Source organism: Rhinoderma darwinii, chromosome 5 (assembly GCF_050947455.1).
Source record: "Rhinoderma darwinii isolate aRhiDar2 chromosome 5, aRhiDar2.hap1, whole genome shotgun sequence".
Classification (NCBI taxonomy): domain Eukaryota; kingdom Metazoa; phylum Chordata; class Amphibia; order Anura; family Rhinodermatidae; genus Rhinoderma; species Rhinoderma darwinii.
This window is the reverse complement of record NC_134691.1, coordinates 340,335,936-340,361,024: the sequence shown is the minus strand read 5'-3', so window position 1 is coordinate 340,361,024 and position 25,089 is coordinate 340,335,936. Positions and strand designations below refer to the sequence as shown.

Sequence of the window (25,089 nt, the reverse complement as noted above, 5' to 3'; positions counted from 1 at the left end):
TGTCGTCCCCCCCACCCATCTTTTCTCTCCATAACACAGGAGCCTGTGATACTTCCCAGCTGGGAATCCCTTCTGTCTGACAGCGGAGGGGGAGGAAGGGCGAGGAGGAGCAGCAGCATCAACAGGCAAAACACTCTCCGTCTCCTGCAGCATCCCTTTCTGCCTTCTCTCCTAATAAGGGGATGCCTTCTGGAGGAGACGGCCCAGGCTCCCTGCCAGCTACAAGCTAGAGCACGCGTCCTGCACCCTGCCCGTCACAGACTATAGGGACGTAGTCAACGACAAGGGGGCGCCGGAGCAGGTGACAGCAGAATAACACCCCGGATCAACTCGTCACCCGGATCTGCAGGTTCTGACCTCCCTCCTGTGCACGCTCACCACCGATTCCCGCCTTCCTCAACAAAGGATCATGGGATAATAGCGCCACCAGCGCCCACTAGGATATCTCGATTAGCGCCGCTTTTTTGGATTGCGAAGCTTTTCTCCACCATCGTCTCTACCTAAAGACTGCTGCTCTGCCCGCAGGATCACCCTCCTGGAATATTCTTCTTCTGTTCTAGACGCAACAAGTGTGCCCGCTGAGGGTATAACATTTACAAGTGCCAGTCTAAGGTCGGGCACCTTGAACCTATTCTTAGTGAGCTGACACGTCCTTGAGGAGGGGGATACATTGTGCAATTTTCTCACACGGCTTCCGGTACGTCCAGTGCCCCATGACCTGCGGCGAGTAGTCGGGTCCTTCTTGGCATCACGTGGGGGTAGATAATTGTGCAAGATCCTTGCAGAGTTGCCCAGTGCCCTCTATTGAATTTAGTGGTATCCTTAGGATGGGCACCTAGCTTTAATGGTGGTGATCCAAGCCGGAAGTTCTCTGGTGTGCCCAGTGACCCCCATACCCAATTGCATGTCGTGTTAACCCACAGGTAATATTGTGGGCATCTAGAACACCGGCCTGTGTATACATTGTGGAAGTTCCTTGCTGGTAGAGTTGAGCTGGTGACACCTCATGGTATATCGTACCTAGGCTCCTATACGTTACCCTATGCCCCGTTACCCTGGGTATGACACCCTGACTATAGGCTCCATTCATGCCCTGACTGCAGACCACGCTGAACGCCTTGTTATGCGGGGAGGAGGGTGAGTGTCTTTCATGTGTGTATTACCAGCTGACAACAGGCTCTGGACGAGATAACCGTCTGTTCACTTCCCTTCAGCCACTGTGCCCGGCATGACCGTCAGCTCCCTGGACGAATGCTCCGGCCGTTAGGACTACCGACGTCTGTCTTTGCAGCACAGGAAAGGGTTAACAGAGCCGACCGCTTGGCACACGTGTAGATGAGCCCCAGCGATTGGCATTGAGAGTCAGCGGCTGATTTGAATACAGGTGCTGGGAGTCTGCAGCAGGTGGATGGGTATCGCCTGGCATTATAGGATTTCTTCCTAAACCCTCCCCATATATGACCCGACCCCAGGTAAGAGAGTAACACCACCAATGAGCCGCAAGAAGACCACCGGCATCGGGTAGCTGCACGGGCTGAGATCAGCAGTCCCCTCGTTCCTACCCGGACACTTGGATCTGACGGCTTTGCCCAGTGGCACCGGGGACCTCTCTATGTCCGTTTTCCTGGATCTACTTTGCCTGAATCGGACTCCGAGATTATACGTCTTGTTTGTTGTGTCCTAGGGGTGGCACCTACCACCACCCTTCATGTGATCAGTGAGGAGGAGGATAGACGGCAGGAGCTACCCATGGGATAAGGATGCCTGTCCGAAGAGGTCACGTCGCCCCTCAGAACACCTTCCTGGACACTATTATTAGGAAGTTCGAAGGACAAAGTAAGAAATGGTTTCATGTTGATTCTTATTATCTCACCATAAGCAGTTCATGGGCACGAGGTTCCTTACATGTGGCATTACAGTATCTTGCAGCGGGCGTAGGAGTCCTGACATGTAGCATACCAGAAATCAGCTGCGGGCAGGGGGATCCCCACAGGCAATCTACTAGTCACTAACAGTGGGAACATGGGGTTACATGTGACATACTAATAACCAGCAGCGGGCACAGGGGTCCTGATACGGGGCATACCAGTAGCCAGCAGTGGGCATAGGGGTCTGGAATGGTGATTTACCAGCAGCTAGCAGAGGGCACGGGGGTCCTTACATGTGACATTCTAGTAATCAGCAGCGGGCATGGGGGTCCTGACGTGACATACCAGTAGCCAACCGCAGGCACAGGGGTCCTGATATGGGGCATATCAATAGTTAGCAGCTGGAACAAAGGTGCTGACCTGTAACATATTAGAAGCCTCACTGTGCCAGCTGCTGACCATGTGGCATCCGGGTGGTGAAGCTTGTTGTGTCCCACGTTCCCCCTCTGTGCCTGAATCTCCACCAGGATTAGCCTCATTATAGAGCCCCCCCAATATACATCCTTCATTATAGAGCCCCCCAATATACATCCTTCGTTATAGAGCCCCCCCAATATACATCCTTTATTATAGAGCCCCCCATATACATCCTTCATGATAGAGCCCCCGATATACATCCTTCATGATAGAGCCCCCGATATACATCCTTCATGATAGAGCCCCCGATATACATCCTTCATGATAGAGCCCCCGATATTCATCCTTCATTATAGAGCCCCCCATATACATCCTTCATGATAGAGCCTCCGATATACATCCTTCATTATAGAGCCTCCGATATACATCCTTTATTATAGAGCCCCCGATATTCATCCTTCATTATAGAGCCCCCGATATACATCCTTTATTATAGAGCCTCCGATATTCATCCTTCATTATAGAGCCCCCGATATTCATCCTTCATGATAGAGCCCCCGATATACATCCTTCATTATAGAGCCCCCCATATACATCCTTCATTATAGAGCCTCCGATATACATCCTTTATTATAGAGCCTCCGATATACATCCTTCATTATAGAGCCCCCGATATTCATCCTTCATTATAGAGCCTCCGATATACATCCTTTATTATAGAGCCTCCGATATACATCCTTCATTATAGAGCCCCCGATATTCATCCTTCATTATAGAGCCCCCAATATACATCCTTTATTATAGAGCCTCCGATATTCATCCTTCATTATAGAGCCCCCGATATTCATCCTTCATTATAGAGCCCCCGATATTCATCCTTCATTATAGAGCCCCCGATATACATCCTTTATTATAGAGCCCCCAATATACATCCTTTATTATAGAGCCTCCGATATTCATCCTTTATTATAGAGCCTCCGATATTCATCCTTCATTATAGAGCCCCCGATATTCATCCTTCATTATAGAGCCTCCGATATTCATCCTTCATGATAGAGCCCCCGATATACATCCTTCATTATAGAGCCCCCCATATACATCCTTCATTATAGAGCCTCCAATATACATCCTTCATTATAGAGCCCCCGATATACATCCTTCATTATAGAGCCCCCCCGTATCAGCCAATGTCCAACTACAGGACGGACCTAGGACTAATATTATAACTGGATGTTCTTATGTAGTGGGGCGCGGGGTCACCCTCTAATCCTGCAGCGCTGCCTGAGGTCAGGAGGTTCTGGTGATAGCTGCATAAAGAAGAGTAGAGGATAAAATGTCAGGAGTGTGCAGATGTAGCAGAGCTAAGATCTGTGGTGTTACATAGGACTGCAGGTAACATCTACTACATTATCTGTACTCAGGGAGTTATCACTGTGTTATCTGTGGTGTTACATAGGACTGCAGGTAACATCTACTACATTATCTGTACTCAGAGAGTTATCACTGTGTTATCTGTGGTGTTACATAGGACTGCAGGTAACACTACTACATTATCTGTACTCAGAGTTATCACTGTGTTATCTGTGGTGTTACATAGGACTGCAGGTAACACTACTACGTTATCTGTAGTCAGAGAGTTATCACTGTGTTATCTGTGGTGTTACATAGGACTGCAGGTAACATCTACTACATTATCTGTAGTCAGAGAGTTATCACTGTGTTATCTGTGGTGTTACATAGGACTGCAGGTAACATCTACTACATTATCTGTAATCAGAGAGTTATCACTGTGTGTTATCTGTGGTGTTACATAGGACTGCAGGTAACATTACTACATTATCTGTAATCAGAGAGTTATCACTGTGTTATCTGTGGTGTTACATAGGACTGCAGGTAACATCTACTACATTATCTGTACTCAGAGAGTTATCACTGTGTGTTATCTGTGGTGTTACATAGGACTGCAGGTGACATCTACTACATTATCTGTACTTCGAGAGTAATCACTGTGTTATCTGTGGTGTTACATAGGACTGCAGGTAACACTACTACATTATCTGTACTCAGAGAGTTATCACTGTGTTATCTGTGGTGTTACATAGGACTGCAGGTAACACTACTACATTATCTGTAATCAGAGAGTTATCACTGTGTTATCTGTGGTGTTACATAGGACTGCAGGTAACATCTACTACATTATCTGTACTCAGAGAGTTATCACTGTGTGTTATCTGTGGTGTTACATAGGACTGCAGGTGACATCTACTACATTATCTGTACTTCGAGAGTAATCACTGTGTTATCTGTGGTGTTACATAGGACTGCAGGTAACACTACTACATTATCTGTACTCAGCAGGTTTAATCCACTTCAGTTTTATCCCCATTCTCCCAATTTTACATTAATAAGGAGCTCGTCTATGAACGTTCCCCGGGGCTGCACTTGAGGCCACTCCACTGCGGGGACATTATTGGGTAATGATTGACATCCGGTAGCCATAAATGAATGATGTCACTCTGTTCGGATTATCAGCCGCTCCTCTTATACGTATTTATAATGATGCTGAACATTTAGGGCTCGTCCACACGTAACGGAATTACGGCAGAAAATGGTGCGTATTTTGCTGCGTTTTTCTCAATGTTGGGGGATGGGGACATCTCAGAAAAACGCAGCAATTCAGTCACTTTTCTCAGCAGGAATTGCCGTGCTGCGGTCCGAAAAATACGCACCGCAGGTCAATTTCTGCTCTGAATATTTACGCAGCGCGTGGATGAGATTTGTTAAATCTCAATCACTTTTTTGCTGCGTATTTTCCATCCTCAATTCCGGCCTGAAAATACGCAGCAATTCCGCAGCGTGTGGACGAGCCCTTATAAGGTGCTGATTTCAGGTGTACTGGCCCTTTAATGTGATCTGTTGCTCTGCCGCCTGAAGTCGTGTATACAGCGTTATATTTCGTGCTCTGGATCTTCTCAGCTACGTCTCTATTTATAAAGGAAAAACATTAGCGTTGACCGTAGCAACCGATCTGATGGCTCCTTTTACTTTCTAGACTGCTTTCCCGAAATGATGTCTATCGCCTACTTTGGCGCTTTTCTAAACACTCCGCAATGATCGTTCGTGTTACGGTCCGCGTCACATTTGTACAGGGAATTTGTTTCACTTAAAGCACTGCGCACCATTGTGTCCAGCGTAGACTGAGAGATAAACAGCGCTGATACATGTTACCTGCACTGACACATTGTAACAAACTATCAGGACAGGAGACGCCAAATCTATCACACAGCAGGCGCCTCTGAGATCAATTTGGCGCATCTTTTGCTCGGGTTTAAATTTAAAATGAAAACAGTATTAATAAATCTTGCCCTTTTGAGTTTCAGATTTTCAACATTTTCAAGAAGTCTGCTTGCTGTCTGTGAATTACAACATTCTTGATTACATCCATCGACTGAAAACCACATCCTGACGTAACACATTTCACAGCTGAGGATTTGTTACAATGGTCTCTAGTCTGGGCAATCCTCCGTGAGCTAAACATAGCAGCACAAACTTTCTCCTGTCCTGATAGTTTGTTACAATGTATCAGTACAGCTAACTTGTATTAGCCTGGAGTACAGACTGTAACTCACTAAAGATTGTCTAGGTTGTTTACAATTGCAGCGGACACTCAGCTGTGTGAGCAGCACTAGGTCAGGGCAGGATTCGGCCTCTGGATGCGATGTTTCTACTCACTGACAGCTAGCAGAGCTTTTAAACCTATTTTTATGTTATGTCATTCATATGTTTGTTTTTTTACTGTTTATATTCACTTTTTTTATAGGTCCTCAAACTATTCCTAGAAGTGCCCTGTGTGAGAAGAGCTATTGCTCTGTTCATCCTGAGCCTTCTGCTTCATGAATAGAATGTCAGAACAACAGTTAAGACTGACATTTACACTGACGGAACGTTAGTAGAGAGGGAGCGGTGTATAACAGTGCTGAAATATATACCATTCAGATTCTGGGGAAACGGGTGGCCATTTGTTTGGAGCAGTCACTGGTTATACTGGCTGTCACCCAGCTTTCCCAGAGACAGATAAGACTAGGACGCATGTAACAGTGATCCCTACCAAGGACTTCTACTTGAAGACTGGATGCTCTTGACTTGGACTAAGGTATTAATAAAATGGGGGAGGGAGCGATGATATTGGCGAGTCCCACGAGATAACGCTGCGTCACGAGACGTGTCACGTGACATACGGATAACGGTGAGATAATGAAGCGTCATGTGACATTGTGTGCGTCCTGTCAGGCGCGGTCGTGTTATTATGTAGATCATGTGACATCTTTTGGGCAGGTCGGCTCACGGGATCGTCATGTCCGGGGTAAGGTGGTCGGCACACGAGAACATCCCACTACAAAAAACCGTCCGCAAACAACGTCATTATCTTACAACACAGCGCTAAATAAACCCACGGCCGTCCAGTCCCCAACTAAATATACAGCTACCCTAGATATTGGGGGTGAACGGCCCTGCACCTCAAAATAATAGCATGTTCTTACCAGAAGGCTGGACCCCCACAGACTCAGGATACCTGTATCCCCCCAGGTTGGCAGCATTGTGGGAGTACATCTCCCTTTTCTTAAAGGAGCCGAAACCATGGACTGTGGCTGGAGCGGGAGACCACCTAAAAATCCCCCTCATCCGTCCAAACAGACCCTCATTCCGGAATCTGAACTTCAACTGATCTCCAGAGAAAAGCCTCTAATTCTCTACACATCCTGGTTGCCTGAAATACGTCACTTTAGTGCCACAAATATGACACTCCAGCAGCTGTGCTGCCACAATACGGACACTGCACAGTACCACTTCTCCTGTCCTGTATACTGGGTGTAATTCTCAGTATCTGTATTATTCTGTATATACACTGCACAGTACCACTTCTCCTGTCCTGTATACTGGGTGTAATTCTCAGTATCTGTATTATTGTGTGTATATATATATATACACTGCACAGTACCACTTCTCCTGTCCTGTATACTGGGTGTAATTCTCAGTATCTGTATTATTGTGTGTATATATATATATACACTGCACAGTACCACTTCTCCTGTCCTGTATACTGGGTGTAATTCTCAGTATCTGTATTATTCTGTATATATATATACACTGCACAGTACCACTTCTCCTGTCCTGTATACTGGGTGTAATTCTCAGTATCTGTATTATTCTGTATATATATATACACTGCACAGTACCACTTCTCCTGTCCTGTATACTGGGTGTAATTCTCAGTATCTGTATTATTCTGTATATATGGGCACTGCACAGTACCACTTCTCCTGTCCTGTATACTGGGTGTCATTCTCAGTATCTGTATTATTCTGTGTATATATATACACTGCACAGTACCACTTCTCCTGTCCTGTATACTGGGTGTAATTCTCAGTATCTGTATTATTCTGTATATATGGACACTGCACAGCACCACTTCTCCTGTCCTGTATACTGGGTGTAATTCTCAGTATCTGTATTATTCTGTATATATGGACACTGCACAGTACCACTTCTACTGTCCTGTATACTGGGTGTAATTCTCAGTATCTGTATTATTCTGTATATATGGACACTGCACAGTACCACTTCTCCTGTCCTGTATACTGGGTGTAATTCTCAGTATCTGTATTATTCTGTATATATGGACACTGCACAGTACCACTTCTCCTGTCCTGTATACTGGGTGTAATTCTCAGTATCTGTATTATTCTGTATATATACACTGCACAGTACCACTTCTCATCTTTTTAATAAATGTTAACAAACATACACATGCCATAAATCCGCACATACAATACACGGGTCATAAACCAACACAAAATGAACAAGTTATAAACATGAATCTCAGCCGTCTCCTCTCTGGTCCAGATCACATTCCTACCAGCACTCAGTCGTCTGTATTATAACTCACATCATCCACACATCACTCTCATCATCCACACATCACTCGCATCAGTATAAATACAAATACACAAAACTCATAGTCACAAAATCAATCCAGACGCCACAAAAGAACAAAAACAGTAACAGTCTAAAAAATAAAATAAAATTGTTAAACCACAATAAAACCAAAAACTGACCCTAACCGGTCCATGTGCCCATCAAAATATATTAAACAAGGAAAATGAGAAATTCCTACATGAGAAAACAGAAGATGTGCCTAATTGGCAAATAACCCCCCCCCCCCTTTTTTTTATTTTTTTTATTATATTTTTTTTCCCCTCCACCCTTTTAATTAACCACAAATCCGCAATATGAATACCAATTAGTAACCAATATATACAATATATACAAAACAATACTGAACATACATATATATATATATATACATAATATCTACATTATACCCATATTAATGACTTTTTATCCAATTCAAGACCAATGTCCAGTCCAAAGTTCTTACCTAAGCTCCGACCAACACCATCGTCCATCCTTCAATGTCTCTTTGATCGGGCCCGGCTTTTTCTTATTATTTGAACCCCCCCTCCCCCCCTTTCCCCCCTCCCCACCTAACACCTAACCCCCTCACATCTATACAAAAATACTACACTATATAAGATATAGTAAGTAATAACTCAGCCTGTACAATGGCATACATTACCTGACATAACACATCCTTAACAAATCCTACCCACAAGGCCCTGGTTCGGTACCTGCAAGCCCTATAATCCATCATCAACTATAAAGAAAACAAAAAGCTACAGTGACAGCATTAGCCCCCCACCAGGAATAGAGACGACTAGACTAGGGCACGCTGAAGGAGAAACCCCTCCAAAGCATGGAGGCCCTACTCGTGCCCAGTCTCTCGAACTCCAAAGAACGAACCTTCCCCAGGTCACCGAGAATGTTCCTCACCACCTCTTCCTCCGGGAGGGTTTTTTGTCTGGTTGATACAAAACACCGTGCGTTCCACGTGCCGTACCTGACCGCTAAGCTGACTAAGAATAAAGTGCCCCGATCTCGACCACCCAGGTGTCTGAATGTTCCATAGGCCCATTCCGCATAGGAGAGACCGGTCAGACCAGGCCAACCAATGGAAGCACCCACCCTGCTGTAGACCCCTGTATTGAAGGGACAATGAAGCAGGAAGTGCTCCATGCTTTCCAGCATGCCGCCACACTCCTCCCGGGGACAACCCCTTTCCTCAGAGTTCCTGTGTTTCAAGTTGTCCCTCACATACAGTTTCCCATGGAAGCAACGCCAAGCCAAGTCCCAAAACTTTAAAGGGATCCTACTGGAATTTAAAACCCTCAAACCAACCTCCAGATCCCGACTTGGGCAGTCCCTGAGCGCCAGGGGCTTCTGGAAATGGGTCAACAGAACCCTGTTGTCAAGGAGCCTCCTTGACAGAGTCCTGATCTCCCACATCCCCAGACCCCACCGGCGAATTTGTTTTCAGAACCACGGTAGCATAAGCCGGAAGATGCCCATGCGGCGTGCTAAGGTCCTTCACTTGCCCTCCTGTCTCCCATTCCTGGAAGAAAGGCCGAAACCACCCCCTGCAGGAGACTACCCACGGAGGAGCCCTCTCTTGCCAGAGGTTTGACATGTTGATCTTTACAAAGGTATTAACCAGGAATACCACAGGGTTGACCATACACAACCCCCCTAGTCTCGTACGGTATGTCACCTCCCTCTTGACTAGGTTCAGCTTATTCCCCCATAACATCTGGAAGAACAAGCTGTAGACCCGAGTACAGAGAGGTTCTGGCAAGATGCAGACACTGCCCAAATAGATTAACAAAGGGAGCAGGTAAGTTTTGATCAAGTTGACCCTTTCTCTGAGGGTCAAAGACCAACCCTTCCACTGGTCGACCTTCTGAGCGGCGATCTTTAGCCTGCTGTCCCAATTTTGTTTGGGGTAATCCCCCTGGCCAAATTCGATGCCGAGAATTTTTATAAACTCCTGAGGCCCTGGAAGTGTGTCCGAGAGATCAAAGGTAGGATCTCCCCCTCCCAGCCAGAGACTCTTACACTTATCCTGGTTGATCATGGACCCGGATGCCTCCGAGTAGCGGTCAACTTCAGACATCACCCACTCTGCCTCCCCTCTCGAGGACACAAAGACGGTGACATCATCCGCATACGCCACCACTCTCAGAGTGGCTTCCGAGGCTGCCAAGTCCATGCTGACTCCCACCAACGGTCCACGATCTACCCTCCTAAGGAAGGGGTCAATCGCGAACACGTATAAAAGCGGGCAACCCTGGCGAACCCCAGACCCAACCTCAAAAGAGCAGCCAATCCAACCGTTCATAAGCGGAAAACTCTCTGCCCCTGCATACAAGATCTTAAGCCAATTAACAAACCCCCCCCCCCCGGCAGACCATACCTCAGAAGGACCGACCAGAGATACTCGTGATCAACCCGATCAAACGCTTTTGCCTGATCCAAAGACAGCAAGTACCCCTTCCAACAGCCTCCACTGCCCTCTCGGACACCGAGTACAGCGCTAAACATGCTGCGGCCTGGAACAGAGCAATGCTGAGCCCCCGAAATGAGCCGGGGTGCAAATTTCACCAGCCGATTAAACAGCACCTTTGCCAGTACCTTTCTGTCCACATTGAGTAGCGCTATGGGACGCCAATTCTCAATGTGCGATGGGTCTTTACCCTTTGACAGGATGATCAGGGCCGACCTCCTCATTGACTTCGGCAAAGTGCCCGAGGAAAGACACTCATTCAACACCTCAGTCGAGGGGAACTAAAATGTCCTTAAAGGTCTTGTAAAATTCAGACGTTAAGCCATCTGGACCCGGCGACTTCTTGAGGTCAAGCCCTTCAATCGCCACTCTCACTTCCTCTTCCCTGATCGCCTCTGCCAAGACACCAAGAGAGGGGTCTACTCCTGGTTCAGGGACAGTTTCAGCCAGGAAAGCCGAGGACATCCAAGATCAGGCACCTCCCCATTTCTAATTCAATAACCCGTCTGCATTCTACCGATGCGGTGAAAAGAACCGCCACCCCGCTACCTGGCTCGGCCGCAAGAGACCAATAAGATGGTCCACGCCTCCACCCCTTTTTCGCTTTATGTATGGCTGCCAAGTCTGTCAGCCTGGTCTCTTGCAAAAATAAAATGTCGGCCGAGAAAATCAAAGGCCGCAAATCTAGCCTTGTCAGATTTAATGCTAGCAACATTAATAGATGCCAGCGTCAACGGGGTGGGTGCCGCCATCCTGGGTGATTGAATTAGATGACCTTTTTCCCCTTTGCCTTCCCCTGGTTTTTATCACTATCTGACTATCCCTTCCTCCACCTCCTCACCAGCACCACTATCAACCTCACCTCCAGGCTCCGGGACAGCGCTTCTCCCTGAGGGTTCCGCACCCCCTGAGGCAAGAAGCTTGACGCCCCCCACAGACCCCCTCGTCACCTTCCCCACATCCTCACCCCCACACTCCTCATCTGAAGAGGAGATGTCCCTGAGGGTTTGAGAGAACAACAAGAGGTGAGCCGGTTGGGCTTTCCTTAGGCTCCTGGACCAGGGGGGGGAGAAGATTTTCTATCTCCCTTTTTTTTCTTTTTAGCACCCTGCTTGCGCTTTTCATCTAGCCACCATCTATTTTCCTCATCCATACTTTCATATAGCGAGGAACATAAAGAAGCGGCTTCCTCCTCCTTCTCCAACCTCCTGACCTCTTCATTCAAGTCCTGTTCCCCCATGGCCTCATTAGCAATGACACTCGCCCCCGGAGCAGGGCCAAGGGTTACCCCAGTTGCCAGGGGCTCCCCGAGCTCCCTACTCCTTCGACGGTTCTCCAATCGCCTTAACTTGGAGGGTGACTTGCCTTTCTTCCCTGGCCCCTCAGCCCCTTCACCTCCACCAGTGCCAACCACGGCAGGAGCAACCTCTCGGCTTTCTCCCGCTGGGCCCGCCATGGCGTTGGCAAAGGAACGAGGGCAGTGACTGAATGGGTGACCTAGATCCCCACACAGGTGACACCGAATATCCCCACAGGATGCGGCAAGATGACCTATCCCCCCGCACAACGCACACTTCTGCACTGTGCAGTGGGCACTGAAGTGCGTGGGGTCACCACACCTGTGGCAGAGCTTCGGCTGCCCCTGGTAAAAGGCCAGGATTCGGTCCCTTCCTAAAAAGGCTGAGGAAGGGATGTGGGTGACAGTACTTCCTGAACGCTTTAATTTAACCATTAAGGTCCAGGCCCCTGACCAGATGCCAAATTCATCCCTGTTTTTTTTGGGAATCTCCGTTACCTCCCCGTACCTGCTGAGCCAGGTCATAATGTCCATACAAGAAAGACACTCATTACAAGTTAGGGCCGTCGCCTTCTTGAGTTCGCTCTGACGAGACAACGCTTGTACAGCGAAGTCTCGCCAGCCGAGCTCCAGGCCCTCCGGCCGAACAAAGCTGATGTCAAATACTGGGGTGCCATAGGGATGTATCAGGGCAAAGATGTCGATCGCCCTGAAATTCATCTTCAAGAGAAGCTCAACTACTTTTGCCCTAGGTGGGCACGTATCATTGCCTCTCCAGCGAAGACGAACAACATTCCTACGAGCCCCCCCAGGCCCGGCTGTTGGAAGGGTCCACACAGTTTCCCCTTCCCTTTCTTCTCGGAAAGCTGTCAGGCCATGCCTGTCTATCCAGAAGGACAGATCAACCGCTCGGCCCTCTACCATTATTGTTCTCTCACCCTTTTTAAGGGCCTCCAGGAGACGCCGCTGTAAAATACCGTCCCCAGAGCCTGAAGATGAGGAGGAGGCCCCAGCAGTGACACTGGCATAACTGCGAGTAGTCACCCCTGGGGGGGCAGATGGACCGGCCTCACTAGACCTTATACCCCTGGCAGTAACATTCCCACCACTCACCCCGGCCCCAGACACAGGAGAGGGACCATTATCAATAGCACTCGTACCGGCACCATTCATACCCTCACCATTATTAATAGCACTCGTACCGGCACCATTCATACCCTCACCATTATTAATAACACTTGTACCTGCACCATTCATACCCTCACCATTATTAATAACACTTGTACCTGCACCATTCATACCCTCACCATTATTAATAGCACTCGTACCGGCACCATTCATACCCTCACCATTATTAATAGCACTTGTACCGGCACCATTCATACCCTCACCATTATTAATAGCACTCGTACCGGCACCATTCATACCCTCACCATTATTAATAGCACTTGTACCGGCACCATTCATACCCTCACCATTATTAATAGCACTCGTACCGGCACCATTCATACCCTCACCATTATTAATAGCACTCGTACCGGCACCATTCATACCCTCACCATTATTAATAGCACTTGTACCGGCACCATTCATACCCTCACCATTATTAATAGCACTTGTACCGGCACCATTCATACCCTCACCATTATTAATAGCACTTGTACCGGCACCATTCATACCCTCACCATTATTAATAGCACTTGTATCGGCACCATTCATACCCCCACCATTATTAATAGCACTTGTACCGGCACCATTCATACCCCCACCATTATTAATAGCACTTGTATCGGCACCATTCATACCCCCACCATTATTAATAGCACTTGTACCGGCACCATTCATACCCTCACCATTATTAATAGCACTTGTACCGGCACCATTCATACCCTCACCATTATTAATAGCACTTGTACCGGCACCATTCATACCCTCACCATTATTAATAGCACTTGTATCGGCACCATTCATACCCCCACCATTATTAATAGCACTTGTACCGGCACCATTCATACCCTCACCATTATTAATAGCACTTGTACCGGCACCATTCATACCCTCACCATTATTAATAGCACTTGTACCGGCACCATTCATACCCCCACCATTATTAATAGCACTTGTACCGGCACCATTCATACCCCCACCATTATTAATATCACTTGTACCTGCACCATTCATACCCTCACCATTATTAATAGCACTTGTACCGGCACCATTCATACCCCCACCATTATTAATAGCACTTGTACCGGCACCATTCATACCCCCACCATTATTAATAGCACTTGTATCGGCACCATTCATACCCCCACCATTATTAATAGCACTTGTACCGGCACCATTCATACCCTCACCATTATTAATAGCACTTGTACCGGCACCATTCATACCCTCACCATTATTAATAGCACTTGTACCGGCACCATTCATACCCTCACCATTATTAATAGCACTTGTATCGGCACCATTCATACCCCCACCATTATTAATAGCACTTGTACCGGCACCATTCATACCCTCACCATTATTAATAGCACTTGTACCGGCACCATTCATACCCTCACCATTATTAATAGCACTTGTACCGGCACCATTCATACCCCCACCATTATTAATAGCACTTGTACCGGCACCATTCATACCCCCACCATTATTAATATCACTTGTACCTGCACCATTCATACCCTCACCATTATTAATAGCACTTGTACCGGCACCATTCATACCCCCACCATTATTAATATCATTTGTACCTGCACCATTCATACCCTCACCATTATTAATAGCCCTTGTACCGGCACCATTCATACCCCCACCATTATTAATAGCACTTGTACCGGCACCATTCATACCCTCACCATTATTAACAGCACTTGTACCTGCACCATTCATACCCTCACCGTTATTAATAGCACTCGTACCGGCACCATTCATATCCTCACCCTCTGGACCAGCAGTAAAAAGTGTTTCTGGGCCGGATGTTATCGCCTCGGTGTCATCAGGTTTCCCCTCCACCTCATTGGCATGACATTTCTTTATTTGAGATAATCCTTCCTTCTTAGAGCCAGCAATGCCCAGACTCGTTCTCACCCCTGGCAAAGCTGGCTCCCGGGCTGGGGATTCATGTGACGCAGCCACCATAGGAATACTAGTGACTGCGCCACCGGACACAATGACTGCAAGCTTGGGGGGACATTCAACCGTGCCGTCAGTCCCAGCAGCCCCTTCATGCTGCCGCCGCCCAGTGGCACCAACGGGTTCCAGGGACACTGGAATATTCGTTGCCAGCTCTAGTGTCGAGCCGCCCCCCATTACTGAGGAGGAAACCTGAGCACCAGAGCTTTGTTCTGCACCCAACGCTGGGCCACCAACATTATCTGGCGCTCTTGACGCCTTAAAAACGCCACCGCTACTACGACAAGCAGGGACATCAGCCTTCATTATCATGCCATCATTGATCTTCCCGCCTTCCTGCACCGGACCCACTTCAGGGCCCGGGCTAGGCTGGATCACGGGGCTTGTGCGGCGAGCTGACCCTGCGGCCAGCTGGGGTAGCACTGGGTGGGGAACAAACTTAAAACTGACCTCCACGATTTTTCCAGCCTTTCTGGATTTTAGTTGCCGCCGGGCTTTGCGCTTTGCGCTTGGCATTAACTTTCTCCTCTGGACACAAGTCCGCGCCAAAAGAAAAATGCTGGAGGCTCACCGGAGACTGGAGCTGCCGTATTTCCGCCATCAGCCTCCCACCTGAATTGCTGCTGCTGATGTCCTGGTCACAGGTGTCCCCCTCACCGGCTGAGCTGGAGTACATGGGTAAAGCCACTTGCTCTGCAGGCAGCTCGCTGCACGTACTCCGCTGACCAGACGCACCCGGACACATCTCCTCCTCCTCACCCTCATCATCCGTCTGCTTTCCCTGATAGTCGCCATTACTACCAACCTCTTTGCTCCAGAAGTGGCGTTCGACCGAACCCGGGCTGCTTTCAACTCCTCCTGGAGCTTCCGAATGGCCTTCCTGGCGTCCTCATACCCACGGAGGGACTCCACAACACGGGAGCTAAAGGTGGTTGTTGACTCCGTGGCACGTAGTTCACCCCAATCTGCCTCCACCCCATCATGGGTGCTCTGCTGCACATCTCCAGGAGCGATCCTGCTGGCTGCAACACCAGGAACCTTGCGGCTTTCCTGGCTTTCTGTCCTGGTTTCAGGCGGGGGCAGGATCGGGGCCACATCGCTGTGACCCCGACTAGATCTTCTCACCCCCACCACTTCGGCCGGTTTCTGAACGCTCCCGCTACCCGCCGGCCTAGACCGGGTAACAGAAGGCTGAGAAGCACTTGGCTGGGAAGAACTTCCTCTCATCCCAAGCAGCAAACTCTCTCCCTGGAGAGGAAAGAGCCGACACCCGGAAAGAGCTTCCTCCAACACACAGACAGCACACACCCGCTCCTCCTGTCCTGTATACTGGGTGTAATTCTCAGTATCTGTATTAGGCCTCATTTACACGAGCGTATTATACGCGCGTGCGACGCGCGTGCTTTTCACGCGTGTCGTACGCACCTATAATAGTCTATGGGGCTGTTTAGACGATGCGTGAATTTTGCGCTGCGTGAGTGCGTTGCGTAAAACTCACGACATGTTCTATATTCTTGCGTTTTTCACGCAACACGCACCCATTGACTTCAATGGGTGCGTGAAAACAACGCATGCCACACTGACGGTCCTGCGTTGCATGCGCGAAAATCACGCAAGAGCTGTCAAACTCCTGAATGTAAACAGAAAAGCACCACGTGCTTTTCTGGTTACAAACATCCAAACGGAGTGTCAAATTCGAGATGAGCGCCCCGAACTTCACCGGGTTCGGCCAAACTCGTTTTGACCGAAACCGGTAAAAAATGTTCGGGTACGCGACGTCAGGAGACAGTCACTGTCCACGGTGCTGAAAGCGTTAAACTGGTTCAGCACCCTGGACAGTGACTTCCGCTCCGAAAATCCATGAACCTGTAAAAAAAAAAAAAAGTTCTGACTTACCGATAACTCCGGTCCGACCTCCCGGGATGACAGTTAAGTCCAAGTGACAGCTGCAGCCAATCACAGGCCAAGCACAGGCTGCAGCCAATCACAGGCTGCAGCGGTCTCATGGACTGCGGCGTCATCCTGGGAGGTGGGGCCGGATGACAAGAGTGGGACGCGTCACCAAGGCAACGGCCGGGAGCCCGGACTGGGGGAAGCAGGAAGTTCTTGGTAAGTATGAAAGTCTTTTTTTATTCACAGGTTGGTGTATATTGTGTTCGGCATTCACTGTCGAGGGTGCTGAAAGAGTTACTGCCGATCAGTTAGCTCTTTCAGCACCTTGGACAGTGACGGGCGTCGACTAGTCTCATCTCTATGATGGCGGCTGCGCGAAAATCACGCAGCCGCGCATCATACACGGATGACACACGGAGCTGCCAAGTGCCTTTTGCGCGCGCAAAACGCAGCGTTTTTTGCGCGCGCAAAACGCACACGCTCGTGTAAATGAGGCCTTATTCTGTATATATACACTGCACAGTACCACTACTTCTGTCCTGTATACTGGGTGTAATTCTCAGTATCTGTATTATTCTGTATATATATATACGCTGCACAGTACCACTTCTCCTGTCCTGTATACTGGGTGTAATTCTCAGTATCTGTACTATTCTGTATATATATATATATACACTGCACAGTACCACTTCTCCTGTCCTGTATACTGGGTGTAATTCTCAGTATCTGTATTATTTTGTATATATGGAGACTGCACAGCACCACTACTCCTGTCCTGTATACTGGGTGTAATTCTCAGTATCTGTACTATTCTGTATATATATATATATATACACTGCACAGTACCACTTCTCCTGTCCTGTATACTGGGTGTAATTCTCAGTATCTGTACTATTCTGTATATATATATATATATATACACTGCACAGTACCACTTCTCCTGTCCTGTATACTGGGTGTAATTCTCAGTATCTGTATTATTTTGTATATATGGAGACTGCACAGCACCACTACTCCTGTCCTGTATACTGGGTGTAATTCACAGTATATGTATTATTCTGTATATATGGACACTGCACAGTACCACTTCTCCTGTCCTGTATACTGGGTGTAATTCACAGTATATGTATTATTCTGTATATATGGACACTGCTCAGTACAACTTCTCCTGTCCTGTATACTGGGTGTAATTCTCAGTATCTGTATTATTCTGTATATATAAACTCTGCACAGTACCACTTCTCCTGTCCTGTATACTGGGTGTAATTCACAGTATCTGTATTATTCTGTATATACACTGCACAGTACCACCTCTCCTGTCCTGTATACTGGGTGTAATTATCAGTATCTGTATTATTATGTATATATGGACACTGCACAGTACCACTTCTCCTGTCCTGTATACTGGGTGTAATTCTTAGTATCTGTATTATTCTGTATATACACTGCACAGTACCACTTCTCCTGTCCTGTATACTGGGTGTAATTCTCAGTATCTGTATTATTCTGTATATACACTGCACAGTACCACTTCTCTTGTCCTGTATACTGGGTGTAAATCTCAGTATCTGTATTATTCTGTATATACACTGCACAGTACCACTTCTCTTGTCCTGTATACTGGGTGTAAATCTCAGTATCTGTATTATTCTGTATATAAGGACACTGCACAGTACCACTTCTCCTGTCCTGTATACTGGGTGTAATTCTCAGTATCTGTATTATTCTGTATATATACACACTGCACAGCACCACTTCTCCTGTCCTGTATACTGGGTGTAATTCTCAGTATCTGTATTATTCTGTATATACACTGCACAGTACCACTTCTCTTGTCCTGTATACTGGGTGTAATTCCCAGTATCTGTATTATTCTGTATATATGGACACTGCACAGTACCACTTCTCCTGTCCTGTATACTGGGTGTAATTCTCAGTATCTGTATTATTCTGTATATACACTGCACAGTACCACTTCTCATCTTTTTAATAAATGTTAACAAACATACACATGCCATAAATCCGCACATACAATACACGGGTCAAAAACCAACACAAAATGAACAAGTTATAAACACATTATCAATCTCGGCCGCCTCCTCTCTGGTCCAGATCACATTCCTACCAGCACTCAGTCTTCTGTAGTATTATAACTCACATCATCCACACATCACTCATCATCCACACATCACTCTCATCATCCACACATCACTCTCATCATCCACACGTCACTCACATCAGTATAAATACAAATACACAAAACTCATAGTCACAAATCAATCCAGACGCCTCAAAAGAACAAAATCAGTAACAGTCTAAAAAATAAATAAAATTGTTAAACCACAATAAAACCAAAAACTGACCCTAACCGGTCCATGTGCCCATCAAATTATATTAACCAAGGAAAAATGAGAAATTCCTACATGAGAAAACACAACATGTGCCTAATTGGCAAATAACCCCCCCCTTTTTTTTTTTTTTTTTTTTTAAATTTTAAATTTTAAATTTTTTTTTACATTTTTAAATTTTTTTTTTTTTTTACATTTTTTTTTTTTTTTCCCTCCACCCTTTTTCTTAACCACAAATCCGCAATATGAATACCAATTAGTAACCAATATATACAAAGCAATACTGAACATACATATATATATATATAATATATACACATACCCAATTCAAGACCAATGTCTAGTCCAAAGTCCGTACCTTTAAGCTCCGACCGACACCATCGTCCATCCTTCAATGTCTCTTTGATCGGGCCCGGCTTTTTCTTATTATTTGTACCCCCCCTCCCCCCCTTTCCCCCCTCCCCACCTAACACCTAACCCCCTCACATCTATACAAAAATACTACACTCTACAAGATATAGTAAGTAAAGACTCGGCCTGTACAATGGCATACATTACCTGACATAACACATAACACATCCTTAACAAATCCTACCCACAAGGCCCTGGTTCGGTACCTGCAAGCCCTATATCCATCATCAACTATAAAGAAAACAAAAAGCTACAGTGACAGCATTAGCCCCCCACCAGGAATAGAGACGACTAGACTAGGGCACGCTGAAGGAGAAACCCCTCCAAAGCATGGAGGCCCTACTCGTGCCCAGTCTCTCGAACTCCAAAGAACGAACCTTCCCCAGGTCACCGAGAATGTTCCTCACCACCTCTTCCTCCGGGAGGGTTTTTTGTCTGGTTGATACAAAACACCGTGCGTTCCACGTGCCGTACCTGACCGCTAAGCTGACTAAGAATAAAGTGCCCCGATCTCGACCACCCAGGTGTCTGAATGTTCCATAGGCCCATTCCGCATAGGAGAGACCGGTCAGACCAGGCCAACCAATGGAGGCACCCACCCTGCTGTAGACCCCTGTATTGAGGGGACAATGAAGCAGGAAGTGCTCCATGCTTTCCAGCACGCCGCCACACTCCTCCCGGGGACAACCCCTTTCCTCAGGGTTCCTGTGTTTCAAGTTGTCCCTCACATACAGTTTCCCATGGAAGCAACGCCAAGCCAAGTCCCAAAACTTTAAAGGGATCCTACTAGAATTTAAAACCCTCAAACCAACCTCCAGATCCCGACTTGGGCAGTCCCTGAGCGCCAGGGGCTTCTGGAAATGGGTCAACAGAACCCTGTTGTCAAGGAGCCTCCTTGACAGAGTCCTGATCTCCCACATCCCCAGACCCCACCGGCGAATTGTTTTCAGAACCACGGTAGCGTAAGCCGGAAGATGCCCATGCGGCGTGCGAAGGTCCTTCACTTGCCCTCCTGTCTCCCATTCCTGGAAGAAAGGCCGAAACCACCCCCTGCAGGAGACTACCCACGGAGGAGCCCTCTCTTGCCAGAGGTTTGACATGTTGATCTTTACAAAGGTATTAACCAGGAATACCACCGGGTTGACCATACACAACCCCCCTAGTCTCCTCGTACGGTATGTCACCTCCCTCTTGACTAGGTTCAGCTTATTCCCCCATAACATCTGGAAGAACAAGCTGTAGACCCGAGTCCAGAGAGGTTCTGGCAAGATGCAGACACTGCCCAAATAGATTAACAAAGGGAGCAGGTAAGTTTTGATCAAGTTGACCCTTTCTCTGAGGGTCAAAGACCAACCCTTCCACTGGTCGACCTTCTGAGCGGCGATCTTTAGCCTGCTGTCCCAATTTTGTTTGGGGTAATCCCCCTGGCCAAATTCGATGCCGAGAATTTTTACAAACTCCTGAGGCCCTGGAAGAGTGTCCGAGAGATCAAAGGTAGGATCTCCCCCTCCCAGCCAGAGACTCTTACACTTATCCTGGTTGATCATGGACCCGGATGCCTCCGAGTAGCGGTCAACTTCAGACATCACCCACTCTGCCTCCCCTCTCGAGGACACAAAGACGGTGACGTCATCCGCATACGCCACCACTCTCAGAGTGGCTTCCGAGGCTGCCAAGTCCATGCTGACTCCCACCAACGGTCCACGATCTACCCTCCTAAGGAAGGGGTCAATCGCGAACACGTATAAAAGCGGGCTCAGCGGGCAACCCTGGCGAACCCCAGACCCAACCTCAAAAGAGCGGCCAATCCAACCGTTCACAAGCGGAAAACTCTCTGCCCCTGCATACAAGATCTTAAGCCAATCAACAAACCCCCCCGGCAGACCATACCTCAGAAGGACCGACCAGAGATACTCGTGATCAACCCGATCAAACGCTTTTGCCTGATCCAAGGACAGCAAGTACCCCTTCCAACGGCCCGCCCTACTCTGCTCCACTGCCTCTCGGACACCGAGTACAGCGCTAAACGCGCTGCGGCCTGGAACAGAGCAATGCTGAGCCCCCGAAAGGAGCCGGGGTGCAAATTTCACCAGCCGATTAAACAGCACCTTTGCCAGAACCTTTCTGTCCACATTGAGTAGCGCTATGGGACGCCAATTCTCAATGTGCGATGGGTCTTTACCCTTTGACAGGATGATCAGGGCCGACCTCCTCATTGACTTCGGCAAAGTGCCCGAGGAAAGACACTCATTCAACACCTCAGTCAACAGGGGAACTAAAATGTCCTTAAAGGTCTTGTAAAATTCAGACGTTAAGCCATCTGGACCCGGCGACTTCTTGAGGGCAAGCCCTTCAATCGCCAGTCTCACTTCCTCTTCCCTGATCGCCTCTGCCAAGACACCAAGAGAGGGGTCTACTCCTGGTTCGGGGACAGTTTCAGCCAGGAAAGCCGACATCGCATCCCGATCAAGATCCATCTTTCCCAAGAGGTGCGAGTAAAAGGATCTGACGACCTCCAAGATCCCTGATCTGGACCTTTTCAGGGATCCTGTACTGTCCATCAGTCCTGAAACCACTTTACTATTTACTGACATCTTGCAGTTCTTGTAGGGGTCGGGCGAGCGGTACTTCCCAAAATCCCTCTCAAAAACTAAAGATGCGTGTCTATCATACTGGCAACTCTTAAGCAAAGATTTCACTCTGGAGATGTCCTCGCGGTCACCTCCAGTCGAGACAAGATGCTCGAGTTTCCTCCTCAGGCCCTGATACAGGCGGTACCTGTCCAGGCTCCTGAGGCTCGAGAGCTGGCGGAAGAAACTCGCCACCCTTTTTTTGAACATCTCCCACCACTCCGACTTACTGCTACAAAGATCCAGTAATGGTACCTGGCTCTGAAAGAAATCCTCAAAGGACCGTCTTATCTCCGCTTCTTCCAAGAGAGACGAATTGAGCCTCCAAAAGCCTCTTCCCATCCGGGGGGTCTCTGCAACATTCAGAGAAAATAAAATTAAACAGTGGTCGGAGAACTCCACCTCAACGACGGACACTGCCGAAGAGATGGCATCCTCCTTTACATAAAACCTATCTATTCTAGACCTACAACTACCTCGATAAAAGGTGAATCCCGCGTGGCCTGGGGTGTGCCGGATGTGGACATCCACCAGGCGAGCCTCACTAGCTATCCTATTTAGGGCCACACAGTCATAAGTCAGCCTGTCTCTGGAACCTCCCCTATCTTGGGACCTCGTGGCAGCATTGAAGTCCCCTCCAAAGACCACCTGCCGACTCGTAAAAAGATAGGGCTTGATCCTCATAAAGAGACTTTTCCGGTCCCAGCTGGTTTGGGGACCATAGATGTTAATGAGCCTGAGCTCCTGTCCCTTCATGAGGACATCCAAGATCAGGCACCTCCCCATTTCTAATTCAATAACCCGTCTGCATTCTACCGATGCGGTGAAAAGAACCGCCACCCCGCTACCCGGCTCGGCCGCAAGAGACCAATAAGATGGTCCACGCCTCCACTCCTTTTTCGCTTTATGTATGGCTGCCAAGTCTGTCAGCCTGGTCTCTTGCAAAAATAAAATGTCGGCCTCAATTCGGCCGAGAAAATCAAAGGCCGCAAATCTAGCCTTGTCAGATTTAATGCTGGCGACATTAATAGATGCCAGCGTCAACGGGGTGGGTGCCGCCATCCTGGGTGATTGAATTAGATGACCTTTTTCCCCTTCCCCTTGCCCTTCCCCTGGTTTTTATCACTGTCTGATGAAGAGCCGAGGGCCCTTTTGAGGGATGCTGATGTGTCCATATCCCTCCCTTCCTCCACCTCCCCGCCAGCACCACTATCAACCTCACCTCCAGGCTCCGGGACAGCGCTTCTCCCTGAGGGTTCCGCATGCCCTGAGGCAAGAAGCTGGACGCCCCCCACAGACCCCCTCGTCACCTTCGCCACATCCTCGCCCCCACACTCCTCATCTGAAGAGGAGATGTCCTTGAGGGTTTGAAAGCGGTTTGAGAGAACAACAAGAGGTGAGTCGGTTGGGCTTTCCTTAGGCACCTGGACCAGGGGAGGAGAAGATTTCTTATCTCCCTTTTTTTTCTTTTTAGCACCCTGCTTGCGCTTTTCATCTAGCCACCGTCTACTGTCCTCATCCATACTTTCATATAGCGAGGAACATGAAGAAGCGGCTTCCTCCTCCCTCTCCAACCTCCTGACCTCTTCATTCAAGTCCTGTTCCCCCAGGGCCTCAGTAGCAATGACACTTGCCCCCGGAGCATGGCCAAGGGTTACCCCAGTTGCCAGGGGCTCCCCGAGCTCCCTACTCCTTCGACGGTTCTCCAATCGCCTTAACTTGGAGGGTGACTTGCCTTTCTTCCCTGGCCCCTCAGCCCCTTCACCTCCACCAGTGCCAACCACGGCAGGAGCAACCTCTCGGCTTTCTCCCGCTGGGCCCGCCATGGCGTTGGCAAAGGAACGAGGGCAGCGACTGAATGGGTGACCTAGATCCCCACACAGGTGACACCGAATATCCCCACAGGATGTGGCAAGATGACCTATCCCCCCGCACAACGCACACTTCTGCACTCTGCAGTGGGCACTGAAGTGCGTGGGGTCACCACACCTGTGGCAGAGCTTCGGCTGCCCCTGGTAAAAGGCCAGGATTCGGTCCCTTCCTAAAAAGGCTGAGGAAGGGATGTGGGTGACAGTACTTCCTGAACGCTTTAATTTAACCATAAAGGTCCAGGCCCCTGACCAGATGCCAAATTCATCCCTGTTTTTTTTGGGGACCTCCGTTACCTCCCCATACCTGCTGAGCCAGGTCATAATGTCCATACAAGAAAGACACTCATTGCAAGTTAGGACGGTCACCTTCTTGATTTCGCTCTGACGAGACAACGCTTGTACAGCGAAGTCTCGCCAGCCGGGCTCATTCTTCACCAGCTCATAATTTGACCAAAAGAGCTCCAGGCCCTCCGGCCGAACAAAGCTGATGTCAAATACTGGGGTGCCATAGGGATGTATCAGGGCAAAGATGTCGATCGCCCTGAAATTCATCTTCAAGAGAAGCTCAACTATTTTTGCCCTAGGTGGGCACGTATCATTGCCTCTCCAGCGAAGACGAACAACATTCCTACGAGCCCCCCCAGGCCCGGCTGTCGGAAGGGTCCACACAGTTTCCCCTTCCCTTTCTTCTCGGAAAGCAGTCAGGCCATGCCTGTCTATCCAGAAGGACAGATCAACCGCTCGGCCCTCTACCATTA

At 48.3% G+C, this 25,089-nt stretch overlaps 1 protein-coding gene across 1 annotated transcript in view; it reads left to right on the top strand.

The window, feature by feature from the left end:
* LOC142652628 (voltage-gated inwardly rectifying potassium channel KCNH2-like) overlaps nt 1-25,089 on the top strand; it is a 151,920-nt gene continuing 126,831 nt past the window's right edge. The window contains exon 1 of the mRNA XM_075828284.1: nt 1-1,836. Coding sequence (XP_075684399.1) covers nt 1,761-1,836 — 76 coding nt within the window. The 5' untranslated portion in view covers nt 1-1,760. The remainder of the gene's footprint in view (nt 1,837-25,089) is intronic.